At 43.1% G+C, this 27,517-nt stretch overlaps 1 protein-coding gene across 1 annotated transcript; it reads left to right on the top strand.

The window, feature by feature from the left end:
• The first annotated feature begins 280 nt into the window (after nucleotides 1-280).
• LOC143294830 (afadin- and alpha-actinin-binding protein B-like) lies at nucleotides 281-27,181 on the top strand. The gene is made up of 14 exons (XM_076606332.1): nucleotides 281-306; nucleotides 2,345-2,531; nucleotides 4,357-4,496; nucleotides 5,178-5,346; nucleotides 6,444-6,582; nucleotides 6,755-6,824; nucleotides 8,840-9,008; nucleotides 12,151-12,256; nucleotides 14,009-14,113; nucleotides 16,081-16,226; nucleotides 18,612-18,773; nucleotides 19,366-19,468; nucleotides 23,413-23,530; nucleotides 25,369-27,181. The coding sequence occupies exons 2-14, from the start codon at nucleotides 2,346-2,348 to the stop codon at nucleotides 25,538-25,540; spliced, it is 1,785 nt and encodes a 594-aa protein (XP_076462447.1). The 5' UTR covers nucleotides 281-306; nucleotide 2,345; the 3' UTR covers nucleotides 25,541-27,181.
• The last annotated feature ends 336 nt before the right edge of the window (nucleotides 27,182-27,517 follow it).

The following is a 27,517-nucleotide window of genomic DNA, read 5'->3' as shown; positions in this document are numbered from 1 at the left end:
CACTCCGGTTCACACCCCTTTTCGTCATGGCTGGAAGTGGAATGGGAAAATTCCATGATTTATTTATAATCATTTGCGTTATATATTTACTTATTTTATTGAATATTTCCCACTAAATCAGTCAATCCTTAGACACTAAAAACTAATCATTGGTGTCATGGGCCATTGCCCTCGTGAGAAGAGTTTCTTTCACGAAGGCCATGCCTGGGCCAAGCTGCCAATTTATTCGAAACTAACCTGACGTTAAAAGCTAAAACAACTCCGGAAGTGGTGTGAAGGACGCCACAGAACTCAAACAAACGTGGGGTGAGTAAACTGCTCGTCTCGTTGGTAGGCTGCTTTAGGGGAAAGTTTCAGAAAGTGAACTAATTTTTGTCAGTCAGAAGGTCACTTGCTTAGAGTCTTGATGCATGCTTGCTGTATCTATTGACTTGACTCACAATCGTATGGGATGTGCATTGAATTGCTGGCCAGGTGGAAGAAAAAGTACGTCATGAACACTTCGCTTTGGATTTACAGTTTCCGCACGTCCCAAAAGGGCCGTTTTGGAATTATTTCATATTTCTGCAGTATGTCAAGGATACCTGTGTTCAATGCCGCACATGTCTTTGCTGGATTAGAGAAGGTCTTCATTTTACTCACCATTTCCCGTCATTTCATCAACACGGATTAAGCCAAATTAAAGTGGTAGAGTGCTTTTTAGTGTAATCTTTTCCCCCAAGAATCTGGCAGTGCTTGGTTGGTGAAGAGTTTTCCCAACACCCAGGTTAGCTGAGTGCGGACTTAAATTTAAGTGAATGGGCACCCAGTCTCCTCCCGTTAACACCCCATTATTTGTAAAAAAAAAAAAAAAAAAAAAAAAAAAAAAAATGTATGTACAGAACATCACCTGTGAAATTACATACCTGTCCATTTTTAAGCTGCTTAGCCATCGTCATACTGCATGGATCAGGATCAGGGTTGCAGGGGCCAGTGTGCATGGCCATTGTCACAACAGACTTGGGAGAGCGCTTGTAGAAAAATGCATATATATCAGCAATGGTCTGGGCAGGAAGGAGGATAAATTCATGTCAGAGTTAGTTTGGATATGGACTGGAACATACAAAGTATTCTTGAGCACCAGTTAAGACACTGACAAGGAGATTTAGCTCTTGTAATAAAAAATATTATCAGCAAAGATTTATAGACTACACACTTGAGGATTTTATCAGTTATAATGTGGCTTAGAATAACTTGTTTTGTGGGTTTAGGGTGGAGATTCTAGAAAATTGCCAGTCTCCCAGGTCATCTGATGGAGTACAGAATTTATAGATTTTCATTTCATGGATCTTGGCGCTTTATTTCAAGAGGTCATTGTGTTGTGGGATGGGTGTAGGGTGTATCAAGAGAGTATGCATATCATTTTGAGTGAATGAATTAAAACTGAAATCCTGACATGAGCATTATATTGTAATTTATTATGATATGGATTATTTCCTTATCATAACAGATTTCTCATTGTGAAATAATTCCAGTTGCTCCAACCAGGGTCAAGCATTGTCATAAAGCAGTGTTACACTTTTCCTTTTTTCTGTCAGATTATAAATCCATGTTTCCAGAATACTAGACACATGTTTATGTGTGTTGTATCCAGAATCGGTATCCAGAATAGACCATAGGTTTCATATACCACTGGTTTATGTGTGCTGTTTTAAGAATAGACAATGGTTTATATTTGTGTATTGTTTGCAAAATGTATTTTGTTTTTGTGTTTTGTTTCCAGAATAAAATATTGGTTGATACTTTTTGTTTGAAGAAGCAGCCATTGGTTTATGTGTTTTGTTTCTAGAATACATCATTGGTTTATGTTTTCAGAAAAAAAAGGTCATGGAATAATTTGTGTTGTTTTCAGAATTGGTTGTGGATTTTTGTGTGTTGTCCCTTGAATGGGCCATGGGTCTGTTCAACATATTATGTATTATTTGCAGGAGGGACTATGGCTGAATGGGATGTATGTGTTGGTGCTGTTTGAAAAAAAATCTGTCAAAACACACTTTTCTGTTCTTCCTACCATCCTAGTGAGATGTACCTGTGGTTCTTGAACTTCTGCTGGCTGTGTGTTTTTGTTTGTGTTTGCATGTGTATGTGGGTTTGTGTGTAGACATGTTCATTTGTCACTTTGTGTATGGTATATTGTACTTCAAATGTTCAATGCATCTGTATTAATGTGTTTGACTTTTATTGTAAACACGATTAGCTGACACCATTAGCTTCCTGTCTGAGAGGTGTGAGCATCAGTCAGCATTGTTATGGCCGTTATGGTTATGTTTGCAGAATGGCAGAGCTATGGTGGTTATGTTTGCAGAATGGCAGACTGGAAGCTGTTGTCATTCTACACCAGCCCTGGGGCGGCACACAAGCTGGAAACTACGCAGGGGGATGGTCCGTCAATCAGCGGTGGTGACTGTCACCCTCAGGGCCCTCTTGCCGCACACCAGGAAATCTTCTGCTCTGAGAAAAACATCGGCAGCTGTGTGGGCTTTCTGAACCAGGTCTGTTGTTTTGTTTTAACAGCATTTTGGTTGAAGTTTTAATTTCAGTTTCTCAAGGAGGCATCACTAAATTTGGACAGATCTGTATATATACATTATTCCACATCTGCTAGGCAGATGCCTGACCAGCAGCATAAGCCAACATGCCAGTCAGTCCTTGAGTGCATGTATATATTTTCATGTACACACACACACACACACACACACACGCACACACACACACAGACACATACACACACACACATGCGCACACACACACACACACACACACATGCACACACACACACATGCACACACACACACACACATAATATTTGTGTACCTATCAGAATGAATTTCTTTAAACGTTTTGCCAGAAGACAGTACTTACACTACCATGGGTTGCTTTTTAATGCACCAAGTACATGCTGCACACTGGGCCTCGCTTTATTGTCTCATCTGAATGACTAGATGATGAGCTTGATTTTCCAGTCAAACCTTTGGGGGAAAAGGGTGAGACTGGGATCCATGGACACTATATTAGCAGATAAGCATGATAACCATTCTGCTGCCTTTCTCCTTTATTTGAAAATGTGACAATTCAAGTTCAGTGAATTGGACATGACAACAAGAATGTCTGGAGTCTATTGTCATCTTCATCTTATGGGTGATGGCAGTCTGTGCGCACAGTTACCTGAATTCAGATTAATAAGCGCGACTTGTTGATTTAGTGTCGGATCACAGGGGTCTGTTTTGTTAAGAGTAGTCTGCAGTGTTAAGGTGAGTGTAACAAAAGATTGAGTGTGGTGTTAAGGTTAGTATAAAGGTCATTGTGAAGTGAGTAGTTTGCCGCTGAAAAGAAAAGGGGCATTAACAGTTTTGCAAGAGCTTATCTATCTAGGGAAGAAGAAAAAAATGATGCTTTTGCTTGCAAGTGTTTGGACTTTTGCTAAATCAAAAATCTTGCCATTTGCATAGCAGGCTACCTGCCTGGGTAGATCCGACTGAGAGCTGCCTTTCGGTGCTCATCATTTGTTTCCTGTTCGTTCAGTCAGGTTTCAGTCAGGCATTATTACCCCGCCATTGAGGCAGCCATACTTCATTTTCGGGGTGTGTGCATGCTGGGTATGTTCTAGTTTCCATCACCCATTAGACATGGATTACTGGATCTTTAACATATGTATTTGATCTTCTGCATGCATATACCTACGAAAGTAGCCAAGGGAAACAACTCTTTTTGTAGCAGACGATCTTACATCAGACTGAAGCTCTGAAACACTTTTTTCTTGTTTTTATATGTTCGTTCAAGAAATTGTTATCCTGGGGACCTGCTCGATGAACATGTAGTGTGTCCTTTCCAATTTTTTTTTAAGTATCAGGGATGCAGACTTTAGGGTTTTCAGGAGCCCTAATATTCATGACTGAAATAGCTCCCCACAGTGATGTACAGTAAAGAAAAGACTGTAACTTTGGGTAGTTTGCACAGGTTTGGCTGCTGGAGCTCGCCCTCATGATGGGCAGAAACACAAGATGCACATTTCTGGTCCGGTTTAAAAGGTCCCACAGCCTTTACAGGCATGGGGCAGTGAATATATACATCCACAGCGTCTTAGAGCTTGGCATTGGTTGGCGGGGTCCCAGTCCTCTCCTTCAGCAGTTTTTACTTTAAACCCCTGACCGAAATCGGGTACCCTTTCATACCTGGGTGTTGTGAGGAAAATCATTGAAGTGCCTTACACAAGGATAGAATATCATGTTAAAATGGGGCCTCTGATCACTGGTGAACAGTGCCTAACCGATTCTGCCACGGCATTCCCTTTCAACCCTCATTTCTGGTGCTTCACAGGAACTGCAGTTGCTAGGACTGCCCACAGTGGTGTACAGTAACAAAGGACAGCCAGACGTCTGCAGCTTGATCAACAGGGCCTACGATTTCTTCCGCTGCTACCAGCGAATCTACTGCACCAAAGAGGAGCTGGAGAACAGGTAACTTGTTGCTTTGTGGGGTTTCTTTCTTCATTTTTTTTTTAATTTTCCACCTTATGCGCACACATACACACACAAGAATGAATGAGTGCGCACGTGCGCACACACACACACTCACTCTCTCTCTCTCGCACACACACACACACACACACACACATCACACGCATCACACACCACATACACACACACATGTTTACACACACACATGCTTACTCTCACACACTTATACTTACACTCACACACACTCACGTTCTCATACACTCTCATACATTTTCACTCACACACTCCTCCACTCAGTTGATGGTACTGCCCTGATAAAGTGTGTGTGTGTGTGAATATTCAGCCAATGTCACTGGGCTGATGTGTATGTGTCTGAATAGTTAGCCAGTGTGTCTGATCTGGTGTGTGTGTATTTGTGTTTGTGTGTGAATAGTTAACCAATGTCTCTGGTGTGGTGTGTGTGTGTGCGTGTGTGTGTATGTGTGTGTGTATATGTGTGTGTGTGTGAATAGTTAGTCAAGGTCTCTGGTTTGGTGTGCATGTGTTTGTGTCTGTGTGTGTATGTGTGCCTGTATGCCAATATCCCTGTTCTGATGTAGCGTGATTACTGTCAACAAACAGCAGATGTCTGCTCTGACAATGAAGTTATGTGGATGGCTGTGTGCGTGTGTGGGGGGGCAGAGTACACAGAGTGTCAGGGGAGCGAGACCATCACAAGGCAGCGGTCCTGCGGATCACCCGCCAGCAGGAGGCGGTGGAGCGATCGTTGGCGCAGGAAAAGGAGAAGCTGCGGCAGCTCTCGGCCAGGCACAAGACCACCAGCGGCAAGCTGAAGGCTGAGAAAGATGAGGTATAATGATCAGCATGAATGACACTACACTACACTACGCTGCACTGCATTGCACTGCACTGCACGACATAATGCGGCGCTGCACTGCACTACACAGTACAAATACACAGCACAACACAGCACAACACAATGCTCAGTGGACAGTTTCAGTTTCTGAAAGGTGTTAAAGTATGGGGACTAATCCATATCTGCTACACATCTTTTTTTTTTTGTAAAGAAAAAAAAAAGCGGGGGCATGGGGGTAGGGAGCAGACACCTGACCTTTCCGTGAACCCAACAGACCTTGAGAGCCTACCCTTGGTATGTAGGAAATATTAACATAAAAACAATAGATGAAGTAAAATATAATAATAAGAATGAAAGATACGTAGAAGGTAAATGATTAAAATAAGAATAAGGAATTATGATATGGAGAGTTTTAGTTTTAAGGAAGTCTCAAAGCGTGCTGACTAATCCATATATGCTACATCACATCTGTGAAGAAAAAGAAACTACAACAACAACAACAACAAAAAAGCAGATGTCAGACTTGTACATAAACCCAACGTGCTGGTCAAGCCTTGAGAGTATGGACAGTATGTGTGAAGTGGGTTTCAGAACTGTGTGCGGTCAAAGAGGGGAGAGTGATGGGGATGGGGTATGTGTGTGTTGAGGTGAAGTATTTGTATTTGTTTTTATCACAACAGATTTCTCTGTGTGAAATTCGGGCTGCTCTCCCCAGGGAGAGCGCGTTGCTACACTACAGCGCCACCCATTTTTTTGTATTTTTTTTCATGCGTGTAGTTTTAGTTGTTTTTCCTATTGAAGTGGATTTTTCTGCAGAATTTTGCCAGGAACAATCCTTTTGTTGTCATGGGTTCTTTTACGTGCACTAAGTGCATGCTGCACACGGGACCTCAGTTTATCGTCTCATCCGAATGACTAGCGTCCAGACCACCACTCAAGGTCTAATGAAGGGGGAGAAAATATCGGCAGCTGAGCCGTGATTCGAACCAGCGCGCTCAGATTCTCTCGCTTCCTAGGCGGACGCGTTACCTCTAGGCCATCACACACTGAAGTGTGTGCCTTCAGTGATGACACTCTGTATGTGTGTTCAGGTGAAGTGTCTGCAGTCGGTGATCCACCACAAGGAGTTGCAGTTCAAACATGAGCTGAAGAAGAAGGAGAAGGAGTTGAACAAACTGAAGGACCGCCTGCATCAGCTGCTGATGGATAAGAACCCTGACCGCAAAGTTGGTGAGTGGTGGGTGGGTGACTGAGGTACAGTTGGTAGTGTGACGTGAGGTACAGTGGGTGTGTGACTGTCATACTTTGCACTAGTGGGGCTCGAAAGTTCTTGTTGTTTTTTTCCTATCATGCAATGGCATGCTTTCCCTCACAGACTACAACATTAATTCTGTCCTTGCAGGAATCGACATGATGAACACTCTTCAGAATATAGAGGGGAGACGAGCCCAGTGGAAGCCAGGATTGAGCAAGTAAGAATGTTGCTGTGTGTGTGTTTCTGTACATGTGTTATGTGTGTGTATGTGGGATGGGGGGGTGTAATGCATGTATGCATGCATAGATACGTACACACGGTCTGTGCTTTGCATGAGTACATGTGATAAATGTGTGTGTGGATAGAAAGATAAAAAGACAGGCTTGCACTACAGTAAAGAGTGGTAACTTTCTCCATTTACAAGGTAAACGACTTTCCAACTCAACACCACCCATGTCTCCGTGGTGGCTGAGTTGGTGGCATGGGCGGCACTGACTTAGAAGTTGTGTACCTTGTAAATTGAGAGTTACCACTCTTTATTGCTGTTTAATCCATTGCCCTTCTGGCCTCCTTGTCCTTTCGTTTTGAGTCGGTCTTATTGTTTCATTTTCAAGGAGGCAAAGAAGTGTGCAGGCTGATCGATTTATGTGACACCACATCTGCTTAGAAAAAAAAAAAGAGAGAAAGGAAGGAGCTGATGCCTGACTTTGGCATATGCCCATTTTGTTGGTTAGGCCTACTGTATGTGTGTATAAAGCATTAACACCCTGACTGCTGATTCTTGGTAAAAAGAGATCAGTGTGGAATGGATTCTAAGTGCAGTTACTTCTGCTGTCTGAACAGTTCCAGTTTTTAGTTTCAGTTTCTCAAGGAGGCATCACTGCGTACGCACAAATCCATATACCCTACTCCACATTCTAGGCAGGTCCCAGACAGCAGCATAACCCCAGTCGCTTATGAGGCTTTGAGTGCATGCTTATATATATTTGTGTACCTATCAGAGTGGATTTGTTTTTACAGAATTTTGCCAGAGGACAACACTCTCGTTGCCATGGGTTCTTTTTCAGTGTGCTAAGTGAGCGCTGCACACGGGACCTCAGTTTATCGTCTCATCCGAAAGACTAGACGCTCAGTTTGATTTTCCAGTCAAACTTGGGAGAAAGGGTGAGAGTGGGATTCAAACCCACTCACTCGAGGACTCTGTATTGGCAGCTGAGCGTCTGAACCATTCTGCCACCATCCCCCCCCCCCCCCCCCACCCCCCGAACAAAAGTGGCGCATTCCCAATAGGAAGACTCTTAGATAAATAACAGTGAATGAAACCTTGAATTGAAATAAATAGTAAAGAGTGGTAACTCTCTCCATTACACAAGGTACACAACTTAAAGTCAGTGATGCTTACGCTACCGATTCAGCTAGCACACAGGTAAATAAAAGGTACATTGGAACAAACCCAGACACTTCCTCAAAAAAAGGAAGCGCCGGGCCTGTCCTTATACCAATCATTTGACATGTGCACACAGCAGCAAAGACAGAAGAAATGTGCAAACACAAATTAGCTTTTATTCAAGACTGGCATAGCCTCTTTAATCCTGAATAAGCCACACAGAACACATGGACAATACAGAACAAATACATGGTTGCCTGGGTAGTTTATCCACTGGATATTTGTGTAATTCCCTTGAATTGAAAGCTCAGTCTGTCTCCGGTGAAAGGCCCCTCACTGATGAGCAGACTTGTCAGCAGCTGTCAGAGGGTTAATGTTAAAGGAAATGAAATTAACAAATAAGTAAATACATGAGAAAAAAAAGAAAAAAAAATCAAAATGAACGTTGCATGGAAGGCAAATGATTGAAAAAAGAGAAAGCAGTTTTGTTCAAGCTATTAGCACTTGTTATTCTTTGTCAGTTTTTGTTGATTAAAAAAAAAAAATGTTTTTTGTTATTCATGAATATAATAGCAGATTTGATCGATTTTTCACAAACCTTTGAAAAAAAAGTTTTTGTGTTGTAATACATGACTGCTGTCTTGTCACCAGGTAGAGAGAGAATACAGACCTGACTGTCCTTGACTTCTCTATCCAGTAGTAAACTGTGTGTGTATGCGTGCGTGTGTGCGTGCGCGTGTGTGCGCGTGCGTGTGTGCGCGTGCGTGTGTGCGTGCGTGTGTGTGTGTGTGCGTGTGTGCGTGCGTATGTGCGTGTGTGTGTACTTTGTGTGTGCGTGTGTTCAGGCAGGAGGAGGAGATGTACCAGGTGCTGATCGGGAACTACGAGGACCGGCACCGAGAGCTGGTGCTGGAGAACACCGAGCTGAGAGACTGTCTGCTGGCCATGCAGAGAGAGTTGTCTGCCCTGCTGAAAAAGACCGCCCACAGATCCACGCTTCACACGCCTTCACAGGTGAGCTGGTGTGTAGGAATGTGGTGTCTGTATGTTTTGTTTTGTGTGTGTATGCATTTTTTGTGGTGGGATGGGTATACACAACTTATCTTTACATTATTTTATTGGGAATGTGTGTGTGTATGTTTGTGTGAATGTGCATTTTTTTTTGGTGGGATGGGGTGTACGCAGCATATCTTTTCATTATTTATTGGGAATGTGTTTCTGTGTTTGTGTGTATATAGTTTTTGGGGTTGGATGGGGTGTGCACAGCATATCTTTTCATTATTTAACTGGGAATGTGTTTCTATATTTGTGTGTGTATACATTTTTTTTATGGTGGGATGGGGTGTACACACCCATATCTTTTCATTATTTGTTTTGGAATGTGTCTCTATATGTTTGTGTGTGTATACATTTTTTGTGGTGGGATGGGGTGTACACACCCATATCTTTTCATCATTTGTTTTGGAATGTGTCTCTATATGTTTGTGTGTGTATACATTTTTTGTGGTGGGATGGGTTGTGCACAACTTATTATCTTTTTACATTGTTTTAATCACCTGTCAGTTTCTAGTCATTGTGCAGCTGTTCTGAGCAGGATAGATAAAATAGAAGATTGTAGTAGGTGACGGACTCCTCTTGATTTGACTTGCTGAAGATATGCCGCATGAAAGAGAAGATTACAGAAACCTTTAGCAGAGACCTAGGCTTTGACACACACAACCCACAGCCCTGGAGGAATTGGGTGAACTGTTCATCTGTGTGTTGGCCAGATGACTCTCCACAGAGTTCAGGGAGAAGAGAATATAGATTAGTCATTTGCAGAACCATCGTTAAACATGACATTATTTTTAGCTAAAAAGAGATACAATTTTTATCAGTTTCTGACCAGGTTACTGTATGATCCAGGGTGTCTAATTTAATGTTTTAGTCATTTTTGACATCCCCCTATATAAGTACAAACTGTATTTACAGTGGCAGCCCCCACAGAAAAGTGGAGTCATGGAGTTGAACTCTTGAGACATTGCTAAAGTCTTTGGAGACAATGTACCACTAGAAAAAAACAACAACAAAAAAAAAACAACAACCTGATTTCACAGGGGTAAAATGTCTGGGGAGTGGGTAGGGTTTGGGGAGGAGGAAAAACAGGGGTGGGGCTAACAACCTCAGAATTGTGTGACATCAGTGGGAGGCAACTCAACCTCAGAATTGTGTGACATCAGTGGGAGGCAACTCAACCTCAGAATTGTGTGACATCAGTGGGAGGCAACTCAACCTCAGAATTGTGTGACATCAGTGGGAGGCAACTCTCAGAATTGTGTGACATCAGTGGGAGGCAGCTCAACCTCAGAATTGTGTGACATCAGTGGGAGGCAGCTCAACCTCAGATTTGTGTGACATCAGTGGGAGGCAACTCAACCTCAGAATTGTGTGACATCAGTGGGAGGCAACTCAACCTCAGAATTGTGTGACATCAGTGGGAGGCAACTCAACCTCAGAATTGTGTGACATCAGTGGGAGGCAGCTCAACCTCAGAATTGTGTGACATCAGTGGGAGGCAACTCAACCTCAGAATTGTGTGACATCAGTGGGAGGCAACTCAACCTCAGAATTGTGTGACATCAGTGGGAGGCAACTCTCAGAATTGTGTGACATCAGTGGGAGGCAGCTCAACCTCAGAATTGTGTGACATCAGTGGGAGGCAACTCAACAGCTCAACCTCAGAATTGTGTGACATCAGTGGGAGGCAGCTCAACCTCAGAATTGTGTGACATCAGTGGGAGGCAACTCAACCTCAGAATTGTGTGACATCAGTGGGAGGCAACTCAACCTCAGAATTGTGTGACATCAGTGGGAGGCAGCTCAACCTCAGAATTGTGTGACATCAGTGGGAGGCAGCTCAACCTCAGAATTGTGTGACATCAGTGGGAGGCAGCTCAACCTCAGAATTGTGTGACATCAGTGGGAGGCAACTCAACCTCAGAATTGTGTGACATCAATGGGAGGCAGCTCAACCTCAGAATTTGTGACATCAGTGGGAGGCAGCTCAACCTCAGAATTGTGTGACATCAGTGGGAGGCAACTCAACCTCAGAATTGTGTGACATCAGTGGGATGCAGCTCAACCTCAGAATTGTGTGACATCAGTGGGAGGCAACTCAACCTCAGAATTGTGTGACATCAGTGGGAGGCAACTCAACCTCAGAATTGTGTGACATCAGTGGGAGGCAACTCAACCTCAGAATTGTGTGACATCAGTGGGAGGCAGCTCAACCTCAGAATTGTGTGACATCAGTGGGATGCAGCTCAACCTCAGAATTGTGTGACATCAGTGGGAGGTAACTCAACCTCAGAATTGTGTGACATCAGTGGGATGCAGCTCAACCTCAGAATTGTGTGACATCAGTGGGATGCAACTCAACCTCAGAATTGTGTGACATCAGTGGGAGGCAACTCAACCTCAGAATTGTGTGACATCAGTGGGAGGCAACTCAACCTCAGAATTGTGTGACATCAGTGGGATGCAACTCACACACCACCAAATCACTCCTCTGCTTTCATGGTTACTGTCCTTGTCCTGCCGGAGTGTAGGGGTGGGCCCCTCACGTAAGTGATGATAACCTTGAGTGCATTGGAAGCTGACAACTTTTCTTCAGATACTGTGATTGTCACTCGTAGACTGTTAACATTGTTAACATCAGCTGATGTGCATAGATGTGGACATGATGAAGTGAAGATGTATAGACAGGCACATGACAGTCATTTGCTTCACATCTCTCTTTGTCGGAACAGAGTCCTCTGGTCAGTGCTCTCTCTCTTTTCATGGTCTAGCTGTCTGGAAACTCCCTCTGCAGATACGTGCACTCTTATTCTTCCACTTCATTCATGTCTTTCCTGAAAACCCACTTTTTGAAACTAATCTAGAACACCTCCACACCATTTCTTTCTTCTAGCTGCGTACTTCTCATCTGCATGTGTGTGTGTGTGTGTGTGTGTGCGAGTGTGTATGTGTGCATATATGCATGGGTGGGTGCGTGTGTGTGTGTGTGTGTTTAGCAGTTTTTGTAAAGCGCCTAGAGCCCTGTGTTAAAGAACAGGCAATATGTAAACTCATATCATTATTTATGAGGAACACTGTGAGTGGTGCGTTGTGGTGACAGGTGGTGGAAGAAGCAGATGCGGAGTCCTCCTCGTCCTCAGACGACCAGTCCGAGGACGCAGACAGTAAGAGCTGCCTGACGCTGACCGTGGCTGAGCTGAACGAAGGTGGGTTCTCTTCCCTTTTCTGTTGTCTCTCTGTAGGTGGTGTCTGCTCTAGGAAGTGATCTCATCTTTACTTTAGTCTCTCTGTAGGTGGTGTCTGCTCTAGGAAGTGATCTCATCTTTCCTTTAGTCTCTCTGTAGGTGGTGTCTGCTCTAGGAAGTGATCTCATCTTTACTTTAGTCTCTCTGTAGGTGGTGTCTGCTCTAGGAAGTGACCTCATCTTTACTTTAGTCTCTCTGTAGGTGGTGTTTGCTCTAGGAAGTGACCTCATCTTTACTTTAGTCTCTCTGTAGGTGGTGTTTGGTCTAGGAAGTGACCTCATCTTTACTTTAGTCTCTCTGTAGGTGGTGTCTGCTCTAGGAAGTGACCTCATCTTTACTTTAGTCTCTCTGAAGGTGGTGTTTGCTCTAGGAAGTGACCTCATCTTTACTTTAGTCTCTCTGTAGGTGGTGTTTGCTCTAGGAAGTGACCTCATCTTTACTTTAGTCTCTCTGTAGGTGGTGTTTGCTCTAGGAAGTGACCTCATCTTTACTTTAGTCTCTCTGTAGGTGGTGTCTTCTCTAGGAAGTAATCTCATCTTTCCTTTAGTCTCTCTGTAGGTGGTGTTTGCTCTGGGAAGTGATCTCATCTTTCCTTTAGTCTCTCTGAAGGTGGTGTCTGCTCTAGGAAATGATCTCTTTTTTCCTTTAGTCTGTCTGGAGGTGGTGTCTGCTCTAGGAAGTGATCTCATTTTTCCTTTAGTCTCTCTGAAGGTGGTGTCTGCTCTAGGAAGTGACCTCATCTTTACTTTAGTCTCTTTGTAGGTGGTGTCTGCTCTAGGAAGTGACCTCATCTTTACTTTAGTCTGTCTGTAGGTGGTGTCTTCTCTAGGAAGTGACCTCATCTTTACTTTAGTCTCTCTGTAGGTGGTGTCTGCTCTAGGAAGTGACCTCATCTTTACTTTAGTCTGTCTGTAGGTGGTGTCTTCTCTAGGAAGTGATCTCATTTTTCCTTTAGTCTCTCTGAAGGTGGTGTCTGCTCTAGGAAGTGATCTCATCTTTCCTTTAGTCTCTCTGAAGGTGGTGTCTGCTCTGGGAAGTGATCTCATCTTTACTTTAGTCTCTCTGTAGGTGGTGTCTGCTCTAGGAAGTGATCTCATCTTTCCTTCAATCTGCCGACATGTAATGTCTGCTTTGTTGAAATAATCCCTTCTTTTTCAGTCTGCGTACGTATGATGTCTGCTCTGTTGAAATAATCCCTTCTTTTCTTTAGTTTGTCTATATGTGATGTCTCCTGTGTTGAAATAATCCCTTCTTTTTCAGTCTGTGTAGATTGTGATGTCTGCTCTGGTGAACTGAAGTAATCTCTTATTTCCTTTAGGACTCTCTACATGTCTGCTCTGGTGAAGTGATCTCCTCTTTCCTTTAGTCTGTAATGGATATTATACAACCTAGATCGAAAGGCATAAAATGTATTGTTTGAACGTGTACCATGTTAAGCATATCTATTAATGAATGTTTTTTGCTGAATGATCAAACTTTTTATCGTTCTGTGGATGAAATGCCATTGCTTTTTAGCCTTGTAACAGATCACCTTTTATTAGCAGACACTGCACCAGTTTCTCTTTTGGAGACAATAAGTATTTCTATGTCTTGTATCATCATATTGAAGTACTGTTTTTGGCTTTGTCAAGAAGAAGAGGAGGAGGAGTATATCATTTCTTGGCATGTGTGTGTGACAGGGTAAGCTCTGACTGTGAGGTGCACTGTGTGCAGGATACTACCAAATGCCTTACGACATGGTGCGCACGGAAATCGAGCGGGCGTTCAAGAGGACCTGTCAGCTGATCAGTCTGAGTGTTAAGAGGATGCGGAAAGCAAGTATGTTTGAACGGTTCATACGTTGAATGTTTAAGGTCTCATTGCCCTTCGTATTGTATTGTATTGTATTTCTCTTTTTGTCACAACAGATTTTTCTGTGTGAAATTTGGGTTGCTCTCCCCCAGGGAGAGGGTGTTGCAACACTACAGTGTCACCCATTTTTTTGGTATTTTTTCCTGCGTGCAGTTTTATTTGTTTTTCCTATCGATGTGGATTTTTCTGCAGAATTTTGCCAGGGACAATCCTTTTGTTGCCATGGGTTCTTTTACGTGCGCTAAGTGCATGCTGCACACGGGACCTCAGTTTATCGTCTCATCCAAATGACTAGTGTCCAGACCACCACTCAAGGTCCAGTGGAGGGGGAGAAAATATTGGCGTTTGAGCCGTGATTCGAACCAGCGCGCTCAGATTCTCTCGCTTCCTAGGCAGGAAGGGGGGGATGGGGGAGGGGGAGGCAGTCCTCTCTTTCTGATGTTTTAACCTTCCCTAGCCAAAGCTGGGTAGCTGTTCACACCTGGGTGGAGTGATGAAAATCGGAGTAAAGTGCCTCTCCCAAGGACACAACACTGATCTGAAACAGGACCTGGAACCTTGTTGGCTAGTGAACACTGGATCCGAAGTCTATTAACGCCTAACCGATTCTGTCACGGCACCTCCAGTTATTATCGTTAACTTCCACGTTATCATCATTAACCCTTTGTTTTCGAGTTGTTATTATTTAACCCCTTGACTGCTGTTGATGAGGTACTCTTGTCTCTGAAGGGCTGTTGCCTCACTGAGATAAGGCTGATGTTTAACAGGTCAGGATGTCAGTACCGTTCTTTACCTGGACCTCTTTCTCTTGGGATTGTATTTTGTTCAGCAAAACCAGTGACACCACTTAAAAGTATTCAAAGTGCACTGGCTGCACTTCAGATTCATGTTGCACTGATCTCATTTCATCAGAGCCTCGGCTGTCAAGGGGTTTAGGGAATGAGTGAGGTGTGATTCATGAAGGAAAAAATCATGTGTTACCATCATAGTCAGGTGTTGATGTCATTAATGTAGTAAAATCAGGTGTTACTGTCATTAAGAGAAGAAAGGAATTAAAAAAAAATCATGTGTTATTTTCAAGGGAGTAAGAATATTGCCGTCATTAAGGGAGTAAAAATCAGTTGTAATTATCATTAAAGGATTAAGTCAGCTGTTATCATTTATAATCAGGTTTTTATTGTCGCTAAGGGAGTAAAAGTCGGGTTTTATTGTCATTATGAGAGTAACAATCGAGTGCTGTTTTCAAGAAAGTGAATCAGGTGTTATTAAAAAAGCAAAAATTAGCTGTTATTTACAAAGGAGTAAGTCAGATGTTGTCATCATTAAGAGAGTAAGAATCAGGTGTTGTGTTCGAAGGAGCAAGTTGGATGTTATCATTATTTAAAGAGTAAAATGATCATGTGTTATTTTCAGTGGAGTAAGTCAGGTGGTGGTGGTGTTATGAAGGGGATGGCATAGAAATGCCAAAATATGACCGCCTGCACCCCTCACCCCCCAGTCTCTGTATGGTCTCTTCAGCAATGTTTATCCTGGCTTTCAGAATCCGAAAGAATTTCAGGGTAGGTCCGTCTGTATTTTGGACATGGAAGGGTGGGACCATAACTCTCTCAGGGCGCCCTCTTATAGGGTAGAGAACTCGCGAATAAACTTCATCTTCCAGGTAAGTGTTGTTTAATCAGTCAGTTCTACCCAGTGAGAAGGCGCCACCTCAGAATCATGGTTTTTGAGTGTGCATGCTTGCTGTCTGGGCATCCGTGCATTATACATGTATTGAGTATAACAACATTTATATGCGTATATGTTTGTGTGTCTCTTAGAACAACGGCAGATGTATAAGTCGGCCAAAGAGCTAATATCTTCACCTTTGGGCGAAAAAAAAAAAGAAAAAAAAGAAGAAAAAAGATTCATTCATTCCCACTGACTGTTGCTGGCAGAGGCAGCACAAGGTGCGACCCCAGGGAAGGTGCCCGCCCTGGTTTCCGCCACGGGCAAAAAGGATCAGTGCCAGGAGATCCAGCAGTTGCAGACCCAGATCAGCAAGTACAAGGACATCATCCAGCAGCAGGAACAGCTGTTGCAGGTCAGTCTTCACTCACTGCCACTGTCACCACACACAGGCTGCACACACACAGGTGAATCAAGTGCAGAATCGACAGGTTCAGACCAGTTTTAAACACGTTTATGAAAATGTGTTACAGCGATTTTTTAAAATATTTTTTATTAGTTGGTTAACCTATTCAGATTTAGTGATGGAATGTATGTTCTTTTTTTTTTAAACTATTTTTTTAATACCTTTTTTTGGCATACAGTACAACATGTGTAACATGCGAAAAAGAAAAGGAAAAAAAGAGCACATGTAATGATCATATTATTACAAACATTAAAGTTAAGTTGTACATGTATTTATTTTTCTTTTGATTTTAAACAGACAAATGGAAAACAACTACCCCGCACATTCAGAGGAAGGGAAAGAGGAAGAAAGGAATACAGAGAGGTAGAGAGCAAGAGAGAGGGAGAGAGAAAAGGAGAGAGAGAGGGGGGGGCATATTACAAGGTTAATTACATGTCATGTTACAAAATAATAATAGTAATGATAATAATGATAATGATTGGGGCGAGTCTTGTCAAGGTCTTCAGTGTCAGCGGATTCACAGGGGACTTTCATTGGAGGGAGGGACATGGTGGCGGTCTCCTCTCTGGGGGAGACGCTCGCTCAGTCTGGCTCTGCGACAAAGCCATTATCGTCGTCAGTAGGGGTCTTAGTAGGTGGTGTCCAAAGTACATTAAATCAGAACAGGCACACCTGAATATCACCGAAGTGATTCAGCAGCAGTGCAGGGTCTCCTCTGGTGTGTGGCCTCCTGACAACCTAACATTGATAGTTCCCTGTGGACTGCCGGTGCTGGGACTGAGACAGACGAACCTGGGTGTGACCGTGCATGGGGAACTCAGAATGAGGGGTGTGAGAGTAATGCCACTGAAAGGGTGCAGATGATGGGGCAGCCAAAAAAGAAAACAAAACAAAAATGATAATAGTAACAATTATTTTTACTGTATGAAAATAAAAGATAAACAAAAAAGGGGGGTGGGGGTGGGAGCGTCACAGTGCATCTATAAGCAAAGATGTGTAAAAAAAAAATGATGGCCAAAAAGAGATGGGAATCATGTAGATAATAATCAAGAAATAAATAAATGAATAAGTCAGCATATTCGTTTTTGACTCACTTGTGTAAACAAAGTGAGTCTGTGTTTTAACCTGGTGTTCAGTTGTCTGTGTGTGTGTGTGTGTGTGTGTGTGTGTGTGTGTGTGTGTGTGTCCGTGGTAAACTTTAACATTGACATTTTCTCTGCAAATACTTTGTCAGGTGACACCAAATTAGGCATAAAAATAGGAAAAATTCAGTTCTTTCCAGTCATCTTGTTTAAAACAATATTGCACCTCTGGGATGGGCACAAAAAAATAAAAAATGAAGCCTAATTATATGCAAACTGCATTTACTGTTATATTTATATTTTTTGTATTCTCTAAACTTGGCACTTTGATCTGATATTCTGACCCAACAACAAGAGCAGTCATTATTATCATTTTCTGTTCAAACAGGAACTTCTTTTGCTCAGCATGGAAGTTTTATTTATTTTGCAAACGTTTTTGGTGCAGATAGTAAAAAAGGGAAATTACTCTGTAATTAATGTTAGGGGACTTAATTTGCTTTAAACTGATCTTTCTCATCTTAAACATTACATTTTGAAATTATACTCAATACACAAAAAGCTTGGATTCTTTTTTTTTTAAGTGTGTCACAAGTGAGTCTTGAAGGCCTTGCCTCTCTTGTTTCTTTGGTTGTTATCTTTTGTATAGGTATTAGGAAGTTGTGGACAGTGGGTAGCTGCTGTAGAAAGTGCCAACTGTACAACAAGTCGGTTTTAATGCATCATTGAATTTAACCCATGGATACTACTGTTTTGTTGCCCGAGGTTACTATTTTTGGCAGTGACTGTTTCTGTTGACAGATTTTCGGGATAAGTAGGCCTGAACCTCACCTTGTTGTTTGTGACTCAGCAGTCCCTGTAGACTCACTCAGACTCTAGGGATGAATAGGTCTGAACCTCTCTTTGGTTTGTGTGCGTGTTCAGCAGTCCCTGCAGACTCACTCAGACTACAGGGGTGATTTGATCTGAACCTTTCTTTGTGTGTGTGTGTGTGTGTGTGTGTGTGTGTGTGTGTGTGCCTGTGCCTTCAGCAATCCCTGTAGACTCGGACACTGGGGGTGATTAGATCTGAACCTGTCTTTGTTGTGTGTGTGTATATGTTCAACAATCCCTGCAGACTTACTCAGACTCTTGGGGTGAATAGGTCTGAACCTCCCCTTGTTACATGTGCCCTCAGCAGTCCCTGCAGACTCACTCAGACTCTGATGGTGATTCGGTCTGAACCTCCCTTTGGTGTGTGTGTGTGTGTGTTCAGCAATCCCTGCAGACTCACTCAGACTCCTTCCTGCACGAGTCCCAGCTCCTGCAGGAGAAGGACATGCTGGCCAAGGAGAAGAAGCTGTTCTATGAGGAGAAGGCCCACTTTGAGGAGGAGCGCAAAATCTTCACAGAGGCTGCCATCAAACTGGGCCGGGAGGTGAGAGGAGAGACAGAGGAGGTCGGCAGATGTTGGCAAGGTTTTGAAAAAAAAGAGGGATGGAGAGGGATTGTATTTAACTGTTGTATTCTGTTGTATTGTTCTTCATATGTATGTGAAGTGTTTGTACTTTTGTGTTTATATGCATTTCTTGGTTTGTCAGAGAGTTCCAGTTTTCCATACAACCTGTATCCCCCTTGTTTCTCTCTCTCTTTGCCCATCTTTCTGCATGTTTATGAGTTGCAGGGTTGCATGTAAGTGTTGTTCTATGGACATGTTTTGGCTCTTGTCACAGATCAAGGATCATTGTACTATACATTATGATTATGTATAAGCATGCTAAAGTACACATGCTTGTGTGCATGTGTATGCAAGAATGTGTGTGTGTTTGTCCGCATGAGTGTGATAACGTTGTACATGTATATTCTGCTTTATTTGTGACAATAACTCAGTGCAGGAGCTGTATTCACCCCCCCCTCCTAACCCTTCCCTCCCTCACAGCCACACCTGCTACCCCCTCCCCTCCCCTCCCCTCTCCTCTCCTCCCCAAGTCCGGAGACTGAAGCAAAGCATGATGGTGCATGGTGTGCAGAGGAAGGCGGTGCATGATGAGAAGCTGAAGTTCCTGAAGGACCACTTCCTCAACATCACGCCTTTCCAGGACACCCACAACTCCTCACACCTGTATACCAAAGGTCAGCCTCACACCTGCGGGGGGGAGAGTAAATAATAGGGTGGGGGTAGTTTTTTTTTTTTTTTTCCTCTCACCTCCGTGCGTGTCTTTTGGTGGTTTTTGACTCACTTGTGTAAACAAAGTGAGTCTATGTTTTAACCCGGTGTTAGGTTGTCTGTGTGTGTGTGTGTGTGTGTGTCGGTCCGTGGTAAACTTTAATATTGACATTTTCTCTGCAAATACTTTGTCAGTTGACACCAAATTTGGCATAAAAATAGGAAAAATTCAGTTCTTTCCAGTCATCTTGTTTAAAACAATATTGCACCTCTGGGATGGGCACAAAAAAGTAAAAAAAAGAAGCCTAATTATATGCAAACTGCATTTACTGTTATATTTATATTTTTTGTATTCTCTAAACTTGGCACTTTGACCTCTTATTCTGACACAACAACAAGAGGAGTCATTATTATCATTTTTTGTTCAAACAGGAACTTCTTTTGCTGAGCATGGAATTTTTATTTATTTTGCAAACGTTTTGGTGCAGATAGTAAAAAAGGGAAATTACTCTGTAATTAATGCTAGGGGACTTAATTTATTACAAGTGAGTCTTGAAGGCCTTGCCTCTCTTGTTGTATTTCAAAACCACAGATCTTTCTGCCCAGGAAGTGTTTAATGAGCAGGCCTGCCAACTCTTTCCTTTTTAAGAGTGGTTGTTGTTTTGTTTTTTCTGCATTGGTGCTCCGTTTCATCCTTAAGTTCATTTAGGAATATTTCAGCTCAAAAGAGATGTGCAAGAGTTCTTATATTATGTTTAATTCACACAGACCTGCATGACTGCTGCTTACCTGCATGACTTGCTTTTTGAATAGCAAGGAACTAGTCTGGATGGGATACTCACTCAGTTTGGCCCCGCAGCTGAGCAATTGTCATCAGATTGCGGTATCCTGCCTATGCCTAAGTCAGAACAGGTACTGCTGAGCACCAGCAAGGTGATTTCGCAGGTCTTCTCTGGTGTGTTGCCTCCTGGCGCGACCTGAAATCCATAACCTCTGTGTGGAGACTGACAGTGCTCAGACTGTGGCAGATGAACCATGGTGTGGATTTGTATGGGGGGACTCGGAATTAGCTGTGTAGGAATAATGCCACTGAAACGGAGCCAATGATGGGGTAACAAAACGAAGAAAAGATCCTCTGAAGGATTGCCATCATTGGCAGTGACATGTGTTATGTCTGACGAAAGGAGGAACACTCCTATTGCTAGTGTTTTGTGTAATGTGTCTCACATACTTATTACCAGTGATGTGTGTAATGTATCTGACAAAAGGTGGAACACATTATTGCCGATGATGTGTATGTCTGACAGAAGGTGGAACACACTTATTGCCGGTGATGTGTGTAATATGTCTGACAGAAGGAACACACTTATTGCCAGTCTTCTTCTGCGTTCACTCGTATCCACATGAGTGGGCTTTTACGTGTATGACCGTTTTTACCCCGCCATACTCCGTTTTCGGGGGTGTGCATGCTGGGTATGGTCTTGTTTCCATAACCCACCGAACGCTGACATGGATTACAGGATCTTTAACATGTGTATTTGATCTTCTGCTTGCATATACACACGAAGGGGGTTCAGGCACTAGCAGGTCTGCACATATGTTGACCTGGGAGATCGGAAAAATCTCCACCCTTTACCCACCAGGCGCCGTCACCGTGATTCGAACCCGGGACCTTCAGATTGACAGTCCAACGCTTTAACCACTCGGCTGTTGCACCCGTCATTTATTGCCAGTGATATGTGTAATATGTCTGACAGAAGGAAGAGCACTCTTATTGCCATTGATGTGTATATGTCTGACAGAAGGAGGAACACACTTATTGCTGGTGATGTGTAAAATATGTCTGACAGAAGGTGTAACGCATTTATTGCCAGTGAAGTGCATAATGAGTCTTACATTAGGAGGAACACACTTATTGCCAGTGATGTACATAGTGTGTCTGATAGGAGGAGGAACACACTTATTGATAATGTTGTTTGTAATGTGTGTGAAAGAAGGGAGAACACACTTGCAAACAGTGATGCGTGTAATGTGTCTGACAGAAGGAGGAACACACTTATTGACAGTGATGTGTGTAATGTGTCTGTCAGAAGGAGGAACACACTTATTGACAGTGATGTGTGTGATGTGTCTGACAGGAGGAGGAATGCACTTATTGACAGTGATGTGTGTGATGTGTCTGACAGAAGGAGGAACACACATGTTGACAGTGATGTGTGTGTTGTGTCTGACAGAAGAAGGAACACACATGTTGACAGTGATGTGTGTGTTGTGTCTGACAGAAGGAGGAACACACATATTGACTGTGATGTGTCTGACAGGAGGAACACACATATTGACAGTGATGTGTGTGATGTGTCTGACAGGAGGAGGAACACACATGTTGACAGTGATGTGTGTAATGTGTCTGACAGAAGGAGGAACACACTTATTGACAGTGATGTGTGTGTGATGTGTCTGACAGGAGGAACACACTTATTGACAGTGATGTGTGTGTGATGTGTCTGACAGGAGGAACACACTTATTGACAGTGATGTGTGTGTGATGTGTCTGACAGAAGGAGGAACACACATATTGACAGTGATGTGTGTGATGTGTCTGACAGGAGGAACACACTTATTGACAGTGATGTGTGTGATGTTTCTGACAGGAGGAACACACATGTTGACAGTGATGTGTGTAATGTGTCTGACAGAAGGAGGAACACACTTATTGACAGTGATGTGTGTGTGATGTGTCTGACAGAAGGAGGAACACACTTATTGACAGTGATGTGTGTGATGTGTCTGACAGGAGGAACACACTTATTGACAGTGATGTGTGTGATGTGTCTGACAGAAGGAGGAACACACTTATTGACAGTGATGTGTCTGACAGAAGGAGGAACACACATATTGACAGTGATGTGTGTGATGTGTCTGACAGGAGGAGGAATGCACTTATTGACAGTGATGTGTGTGATGTGTCTGACAGAAGGAGGAACACACATGCTGACAGTGATGTGTGTGATGTGTCTGACAGAAGGAGGAACACATTGACTGTGATGTGTCTGACAGAAGGAGGAACACACATATTGACAGTGATGTGTGTGATGTGTCTGACAGTAGGAGGAACACACTTATTGACAGTGATGTGTGTGATGTGTCTGACAGAAGGAGGAACACACTTATTGACAGTGATGCGTGTGATGTGTTTCACAGAAGGAGGAACACACTTATTGACAGTGATGTGTGTGATGTGTCTGACAGAAGGAGGAACACACTTATTGACAGTGATGTGTGTGATGTGTCTGACAGAAGGAGGAACACACTTATTGACAGTGATGTGTGTGATGTGTCTGACAGGAGGAGGAACGCACTTGTTGAAAGTGATGTGTGTGTGTGTGACAGAAGGAGGAACACACTTATTGACAGTGATGTGTGTGATGTGTTTGACAGGAGGAGGAACGCACTTATTGACAGTGATGTGTGTGATGTGTCTGACAGAAGGAGGAACACACATGTTGACAGTGATGTGTGTGATGTGTCTGACAGAAGGAGGAACACACTTATTGACAGTGATGTGTGTGATGTGTCTGACAGAAGGAGGAACACACTTATTGACAGTGATGTGTGTGATGTGTCTGACAGAAGGAGGAACACACTTATTGATAGTGATGTGTGTAATGTGTCTGACAGAAGGAGGAACACACATATTGACTGTGATGTGTCTGACAGAAGGTGGAACATACATATTGACAGTGATGTGTGTGATGTGTCTGACAGAAGGAGGAACACACTTATTGACAGTGATGTGTGTGATGTGTCTGACAGGAGGGGGAACACACATATTGACAGTGATGTGTGTGATGTGTCTGACAGGAGGAGGAACACACATATTAACAGTGATGTGTGTAATGTGTCTTGACAGAAGGAGGAACGCGCCTGTTGCCAGCCACCCCAAACTTCTCGCCAGCGCAGTTGGGCAAGGTTCGAACCCCCAGCACTGCAGAGCTTCTCAGAACTTTGGGCCTGTCGGACTTGCAGCGGTGAGTTGGAACAGTGATCATGTACCTTTACAGCACTGAAGTGTGCAGAAATTTCTCTTTGTACTGCTGTCCCCATCCCTGCTCACCCTACCCCACAGTGTTTCCATACACCCCACTTAACATGAAGATGGTACATGCGCAGAGACGCCAACTGTTAACAATTTCGCCGTATTTTGTTACGCTCATCGCAGTTTGTTCTGACGTAATGCCATCATCAAAATTGTTCTGACAAGTTCATTTCCGACTACATAGCATGGTCACATGCTTTCCTGTTGTAACATTACCCAGACGTTCTAGACCTATTGATCACGAGGCCAGGGCAGTCACAACTAACGTTGGTCTCACATGATGCTTAGCTAATAGCGTGCGTGTTTACATTGAAACAGCATTGAGTAGACCAGTCAGCTTTCATCGTAGCAGTTACACCGTGTTGCAGGTTGGCCCCAGGTGTTTACATGCATTGTAGATAAAATATACGTTTGCTGATGTGGCTCAGAATCCGAGTGTTCCCACCAAATTCAAAATGTTGCTACCAAACTTCCTGATTGTTCCTACAAACACTTGACAGGAGTTGGCATCTCTGCATGTGGTGTGTGTGATGCAGCCAGCTTCTCAGCATAAAACATCTTCTGATATGACTGCTAGGATGGGAATGATATCAGTCACAGTTAACAGTTAGCTCCATGAAGATTTTGTTGTTGTTTTTGGCGATGTCTCCTCAGACACTCTTTTTCAGCTCCTGATGGAAATCATTTTTGAAGTTGATTGAAAATTGTTTAGTGGACTGAACAGACATGGGTGTATCTGTATTTTTTGGTATTTTGAATATAATGTTTTTTTTATTTTAAAACTGATTTAAAATCTGTGTGAACTGAGCAAGATGTTACGTTGACAATGTCTGTTTCTCTTAGTCCATGCGTTGACAATCCCTGTTTCTCTGTCGTGGATGTGTTGACAACCTCTGATTCTCTGTAGCCGATTGATGTGTTGACATCCCTATTTCTCTGTAGTGGATGTGTTGACAACCTCTGATTCTCTGTAGCCGATCGATGTGTTGACATCCCTGTTTCTCTGTAGTGGATGTGTTGACAACCTCTGATTCTCTGTAGCCGATTGATGTGTTGACAGTCCCTGTTTCTCTGTAGTGGATGTGTTGACAACCTCTGATTCTCTGTAGCCGATTGATGTGTTGACATCCCTGTTTCTCTGTAGTGGATGCGTTGACAATCTCCATTTCTCTGCAGTCAGTGTGTTGACAATCTCCATTTCTCTGCAGTCAGTGTGTTGACAATCTCAAATTTCTCTGCAGTCAATGGATTGACAGTCTCCATTTCTGTGCAGTCACTGTGTTCATAATCCCTGTTTCTCAGTACTCATTGTGATGTTGATGATCCTGTTTCACTGTTGTCAATATGTTGACAGTCTCCATTTCTCTGTAGTCAGTGTGTTGATAATCCCCATTTTGTCATTGTGGTGTAAACAGTCCCTGTTTCTCCGTGGTCAGTGTGTTGGCAATTCCTGTTTTTTTGTAGGTGATGTTTTGACAATCATCCATTTTTCTGTAGTCGATGTAGTGTAAACAGTCCTGTTTCTTTGTAGTTGATGTGTTTTTCTGTGGTTGATGTGTTGACAATTCCTGTTTTTCTGTAGTGAGTGTGGTGTAAACAGTCCTGTTTCTCTGTAATCAATGTGTCAACAATTCTCATTTCTCTGTAGTCAGTGTATTGATAATCTCCATTTCTGTGTAGTCAGTGTGGTGTAAACAGTTCCTGTTTCTCTGTAGTCAGTGTGTTGACAAGCCCTGTTCCTGTGTGATCAGCGTTGTGCTCTGTCACCAGGGACAACAACAGCTCGTCCACGCCCCGGGACAGCAGCCTGGGACCAGCCGCCTCCCCTGAAGCGGCGACACCAGATGGCGCCACCCCCATCGCCGGCAGCCTGCACATGAACTTTTTCACCTCCCCTGGCTCGGCCACCAGTGACAACTCGGTCAAGTCGGACAACCACTGACGTCTGTGGCTGTTGGATGGAGGAGGAGGAGGAGGAGGATTGGGGTTGGGACTGTTCTCTCTTTGCCCTTACTCGCCTCTCAGCACTGTTGCCGATTGTTAGGCCGCTGTCAGTTGGACAGAATTGTTGTTGCTGGATGTTTTGTGCACTGCGGTCCGTGTGTTATTATCGATACTCTGTGATTCTCCGTGCACACTCTGCCTCCCACAGTAGCACTGCTGTGGATCGGAGTGTTAATGATGAACCATAGCCCGTGATACTCTCCATGCACCACCAGTCTCCCACAGGTAGCACTGTTCCGGACCGGAGGAGTGGTGGTTTGTGTGCAGCCGCTGTTGTCGGCAGTGTTCGTTCCTTGTGCAGTGAGGTGGACACCAGGTTGCATGCACCGTTTTGCTTCAGCTGTGTCGGTGCTGTTGGACTCTTCCACTGGACCAGGGTTCCTGTGTGCTGTCCTGGCATTCTGTGATGGAGCCAACGGGCTGGGACGGTTTTTTGAGCTCTTGCCTGGAATACATACACCATTTGTGATTTCTGTGCCAGTTTAAAGCCAGCTGGTGTATTGTTGGGGGTTTTTTTTTTGGTGTTTGCGTCCTTGCCCTTTATTGTCAAGCAGATTTTTTTGTCCATTTCTGCTGTTTGATACAGGACAAAAAGCATGATGTTATTATCATGGAAACTAGATTCATTCCAGTTGTTTTTTTTCCCCATTGGCGCCACTTTGAAGAGAAATGTATAAACCAGCCATCCATTCCATCACACAGTGCTTCCTTCAGCAAAGTGAAAAATGTGGCAGGATGATAGAGTTTGGTGTCATACACTGTCATGTCAAATTGCTGCAAACTAGGTCTATGTGTTTGCACTTTTTGCCAAGTTTTGCAACTTACACAGTACTAAGGCGCCCTCACCAGACCTCTGCCTTTTGCGCTGAAAATAGATTTCTTGCTGGTAAGTCGTCTTGTATACAACTTGCTCATGCTACAGAGAGATACAGAATTGTCACTGAAGAACACTTGAACTGCCTGCTTACACACACAAACTAAAAAATGAAATTGTCACTGAAGACAGCTCAAACTGCATGCTACACAGAAATAATTTTCCAATGAATCAGCTTGAAGTGCATGTTACATGTTGATGTAAAAAATATAGAAATTGTATCAGCTATGGTTGAATTATTAGGCAATAAAATTTTAGGAAATGAAGTAGAGCATACTTTTGTTCTTGATTGAGAAACTGAAATATTTGTTGCATAATGGAAGCATACTGTTTTGCTAGTACAGAAGTACTTTCTGCTTGCGAAATAAATTGCTCTTTACATGTTGATAGCTTTTCATTGTGTTACAGAATCTTTATCCATCATTGTGCGAGCAATAATAAAATTATGAAAAATTTGATGTGGTATTGCTGGTCTGTAAAGTTAGAAAGATAAAGTTGCCTTTATTTCAGCGTGCTCCATGCATGTACTCTGTACACTGTCATACACAACCTCAGATATAAGTGTATGCATGTTAGTTATTGTGTGCTTTGGAAATGATTGCTCTTGTCCTGTCTGTGGCAGGTTAACGTCAAGGGGAAATAATTGCAATCATCTAACAAGGAAATGTGTGTCTCAGTGTGTGTCATGGTTTGTGGGTAGGTGTGGGTGAGTGTGTTGAGCAGTGTGTGTTTTTTTTTTTTTGGGGGGGGGGGATGTGTACAGAGATGACATGCATGAATTGACTCGAGTGATCTCATTAAAGTAAATGATGTGTTAACATAATTATGATGTAGAACATAGAGTCAACTCGCATAGGATTTGACTTATTCTGCTGAAGAAAGATTTGGAACAGTTCATTGCAATATGACTTTTTTTAAAAATCTGGTCAACAATTGTTTGATTTTTCTTGTTGAAAAAGACACTATGTGTAATTCGTATTCTCCAGTGAAGAGCAAAAAAAATTTGCTTGAGGTAAAGTAAAGCTGTTAAACATACCTAAA

This window comes from Babylonia areolata, chromosome 20 (genome assembly GCF_041734735.1).
Source record: "Babylonia areolata isolate BAREFJ2019XMU chromosome 20, ASM4173473v1, whole genome shotgun sequence".
Lineage (NCBI taxonomy): Eukaryota > Metazoa > Mollusca > Gastropoda > Neogastropoda > Buccinidae > Babylonia > Babylonia areolata.
The sequence above is the reverse complement of the archived record's forward strand: the minus strand, read 5'-3'. Positions and strand labels throughout refer to the sequence as shown.